Source organism: Callorhinus ursinus, unplaced genomic scaffold (genome assembly GCF_003265705.2).
Source record: "Callorhinus ursinus isolate GAN/ISIS: 27379988/994484 unplaced genomic scaffold, GSC_fseal_2.0 scaffold57, whole genome shotgun sequence".
NCBI lineage: Eukaryota > Metazoa > Chordata > Mammalia > Carnivora > Otariidae > Callorhinus > Callorhinus ursinus.
Window position 1 is genome coordinate 4,939,365 of NW_027397119.1, and position 4,113 is coordinate 4,943,477.

The following is a 4,113-nucleotide window of genomic DNA, read 5'->3' on the forward strand; positions in this document are numbered from 1 at the left end:
CGCTGAAATTATTCCTCCTAAACCACCCCACGAGGAGTACTTATGCACAAACGTACAAATGTATAAAGCCTGAGTATATAAACGACAGGGAGACAAGCCCTGTCCAGAACGCTGAGCCAGCTCCCAGGATGGCAGGGGTGGCACGACCTTCTGGAGAAGATCGACAGAGGCCGACCTGGCCCCTATGACATCCCTTAGTCCTGACGGTCCCTCCTTCCTAGGACCACCGAGGTCATGCCTCCTGAGTTTGCCATGTCTCCCCCTCCCTAGGCTGGAGATTTCTGAATGGGCTGTGGAATGGGAAAGCGGGGGTGGGAGAGGGAACTTCCAAGCACTGGGGTCTTTGTGGGCAAAGAATTCCACTCGGCAAACAGTGTGGTCACTGCCCTTTGTAGGGCATCTTCATTTTGGGATAGGCATGAAATGGTAATGGTCAAACCCCCACCCCACCCCCACCACCTCCAGGCCTAGCACCACAGTGGGGGGAAGATGGGCAGGAGGTGGGGGAAGAAGTGTGCAAAGAGAAGGCCTGGATGGGTGGGGGTCCCAGAAGGACCTAAGCAGCAGGAGACCCCCACGCGTGGGCCTCGGGGCCGGTCAGCTCCCTCCCACCAAGGTGAGTCCAGAGGTGATGCCAGGGTGGTTCCCCCTCTGGGTACCAGGCTGGCCTTCTGAGTCCTGAGGCGCTGGCTGGGCACCCCACGGGGAAATGTCCTCCTCCAGGCATGACACCAAGCTGGGGACTACCAGCAGTCTGCAGGACGGATGACAGGGCCGCTGGGCAGAGGATGCTTTGATGCCCGCGCTCCATCGTGAGATACAAGTCAGGCCTGTGGCTACAAAGCCCTGAGGTGGGAATGTCCTGAGAGTCTCAGAGTGTCCAGGGGCTGAATCTTCATCCTCAGCCCCACGTGGCCTTCTGCCCTCCTCCCTGGGCCCTGTCCATTCCTTCAGCTCCAACGCCTCCTCCACATGACCACGGCTTCTGCCTTGACGCAGGGAGCAGAGTCATGCCCCATGAGCCAAAAGGGGCAGGAGAGCTGGCAAGAAAGAACAGCAGTGAGGGCAGGGGCAGACCCCGGGAGAGTAAGTATCCACCACGAGCTGTTTCACACCAGGGTTTCCCAACCTTCTCCACAGCAGGGGAAAGCAGAAAATAGTATGTGTGCCACACACCGTGATCCACACAGGAACCTGCTTCCTCCTAGCCCCCCTGAGGCCCGAGGGACCAATAGGGGTCAGTTCTCAATACAGCACGCCTGCCTTCAGCCCAAGCTCTCAGCTAACCCTCACTACAGTCAACAGGAGGGCCAAAGGGGTAGATGGCACCAGAGGGGGCTCCCAGGCGCCCTGGGACTCTATCTGTTAAGGTGGGGAAGCTGGAGGGCTGGAGGCTGAGGTAATGTGGGGAGGCAGTAGTGAGGGTCAGGGGGGTATGGGTGTCCACCAGAGAAATGAAAACCTGAGTGGTATAAAGGCGTCCCCGGTCCTGCTCCTGGTCCCCACAGGGAGGGAGGGGCATCTGGGCAAGAGAGCACAGGGCTGGGAGCCAGAGCTTCTGGGTTCTATTCGTGGTCCCTCCCCTGGGCCTTCCTGACCACGAATCCACCCCTCACCCCCTGCCCTACTACTCGAGGAGGATTAAGACCTCACAAATAACAAATCCTGGCCCCATCCTGCACCTGCCCCCCTGCCCCAGGTGCCCGGTCCCTTCTCCAGCCTCTTCTCCTCTGGCCCAGCTGGGCACTGGCTGGCACTCAAGGGCAGGTGGGCAGGCCTACACCCCCTTGGCATCAGTGGCCCACTCTCCAACACCCCAGGTCTGCCAGCAGCTCGGCCCTAGGACCCAATACCCACTGTCAAGAATGGGTAGTGGAGTCCTGGCCCAGCCGAGTCAGACCCCCCCCCCTGAGGCCCCACCTGGGGAGCTGGGTTCTGTGCCCAAGTCCTAATGACTCTGCTAACTGAAGGAGGCTATCTTTCTGCCCCAATTCCATGCTCAAACTCTTCTATGTAGACCGTTGACCCTAGCACAAGGAGGGGCAAACTTCAGTTCATCCCACCCCTGCCTCTCCCCAGCTCCCTGAAAGCCATGGTGGGGAAAGCCTCAAGGGAATATTCAGGCCAGCCTCCCTCCACCCGAGCCAGGGCAGAAGCAACCTGTCGGGAGGCCCATCCCTCCCATCTCCCTCTCTGCCACCTGGTCACATGGGGCCCTCCTGCCTGGGGCCCGAGGGGAATGTCCAGCTCTTGGCCCCCCTTGCTCAGACTCCTAAGCTCCTACTCTTTGTTGGCCCTAGCGTGGTTCAGCTTTGAAGTGGCATGCTGGTGGGAATCCCTCATTTTCTCCGTAGGGGAAAGAGAAGGGAGAGAGGAGAGAAAGAGGGTTCAGTCCGCAAGGGGCTTACCTGACTTGACATCTGGGACCCACGTGGTGGGGAGGGTGCGCAGCGTGAGGGTAAGATGGTAAGCCGGGGGCGGGGGCGGTTTAGGACACAAGGGTCCCAGCCCCGAGGCTCTGCCTGGCCCGCACTGTCTGGATGGCCTGCTGGTTCTTGAACTTGACCAGGCCCAGGGTGATCTGGGCGTTCCAGCCAGGATCCTCGAGGGGGCAGCGGAAGTCGATCTCGCCGCCGCCCTCGGTCACCAGCGTGAAGTAGATGTGGCGCCCGGTGCTCTCCACGCATTCCACGGCCTTGATGCGGGCGAAGCTGAGCTCCTTGGGCCGGCCGCCCGTGCCCTTGGCCTCGAAGAGCTGCAGCCCGCGCTCGGTGAGCACACAGCGCTTCCGCTTCCACAGCTGCAGCAGCCCGCCGCTGCGCTTCTCCAGCACGCCCTCCTTGAGCACCGTCGCCGCCGCCGTCATGGGCGCCCCGAGGTCCCGGGCAGGCTGTAGGCTGCGGTGGGCGCGGCGCCCTTCCCCGCTCGGCCGCGCCGGATTCCGGCGCCCGGGGCCGGCTGGCCGCGCGCCCTGCCACCTGCGCCCCGACTGCCCCGTGCGCCAGCCGCGCAGTCCTCCGGCCACCGCCGCCCGCTCGGCGCCCGCAGCCCCCGCTCCCGCCCTCCGCCGCTCCTCCTCGCCGCTCGGGGCCGCCACTGCCCGGTGCCCCCCGCGGCTTTTCGGCCCGAGAGCCCGGCTGAGCACTGGCTCCGCGCTCGCCCGCTGGCTCCGCTGGGCTCTGCTTGCGCGCTGGGCGGCAGCTCGAGGGATGTGCCCTTACATGTTCCGCGGCTCGCCTCCTGCGCCGCCCGCCGCGCATTCCTGCCCCGGCCGGCCCTCCCCTCCGCGCCGCGCACCCGCCGGGGCAGGGCTCCGGGGGGCGGGGCCGCGGCGGGGGCTCGGTCACGCACTGGAGGCGCTGGGAGCCGGGCGGGGACGGCTGGTACCGACAGGGGGGCTGCTTACCCAACAGCCCAAGCCTCGTGGCCTGCCGTCTGCCGCTCCTTGGAACCACAGCTCCTCCAGGCCTTGTACACAGGGGACGATCGTGGGGGAGGCGGGAGACAGGGAGCGTCTCCTAGATGAGAGGATCGCTGCTTGTAAGAGGGGGTGGGCTTGCTCTGTGGTCGCGCGGTGCACCGGCTGGGACTTGCAGAGTGGGCTCCAGACATCTGCTGGCTGCTTCCCGGGCCGGGGGTGTCCTGCCCCCGCAGCCCGTGCCCCCTCTCCCAGCTTGGCCAGCTCCCCCTTGGCATTGTGCAAATCAGAAAAACGAGGACGATCCTGGGGTGGGGCGTGGGGGTAGGAATCAAGCCTGTGTTGGGTTTCTTCCCCTTCTCGGCAGGGAAAAAGAGAGGCTGCCCAGCTGTCTCTGCTGGGGCGACCCCCCGCCCTACTCCCTACCCGAATCCCCAGTTCGGGGAGCCGCGTAGAGAAAAGACAAGGCGAGGGGCGACTGGGTGGCTCAGTCCGTGAGGCGTCTGCCTTCGGCTCAGGTCATGATCTTGGGCTCCCTGCTCAGCGGGGTACCTGCTTCTCCTTCTCCCACTGCCATTCCCCCTCCCCCACCCCACTTGTGTTCTCTGGCTTTCTGGATCTCCCTGTCAAATAAAATCTTAAAAAAAAAAAAAAAGGCCAAGGCGAACTGAGCAGAGGAACTTGAGGTCACTCAA

General features: G+C 63.7%; 1 protein-coding gene across 1 annotated transcript; it reads right to left on the reverse strand.

The window, feature by feature from the left end:
* Positions 1 to 376: 376 nt before the first annotated feature.
* PHLDA3 (pleckstrin homology like domain family A member 3) lies at positions 377 to 3,302 on the reverse strand. The gene is made up of 2 exons (XM_025855187.2): positions 2,409 to 3,302; positions 377 to 1,040 (listed from the first exon to the last, which is right to left on the reverse strand). Exon 1 carries the CDS (start codon positions 2,864 to 2,866, stop codon positions 2,489 to 2,491), a length of 378 nt encoding a protein of 125 aa, XP_025710972.1. The 5' UTR covers positions 2,867 to 3,302; the 3' UTR covers positions 377 to 1,040; positions 2,409 to 2,488.
* Between the last annotated feature and the right edge of the window lie 811 nt (positions 3,303 to 4,113).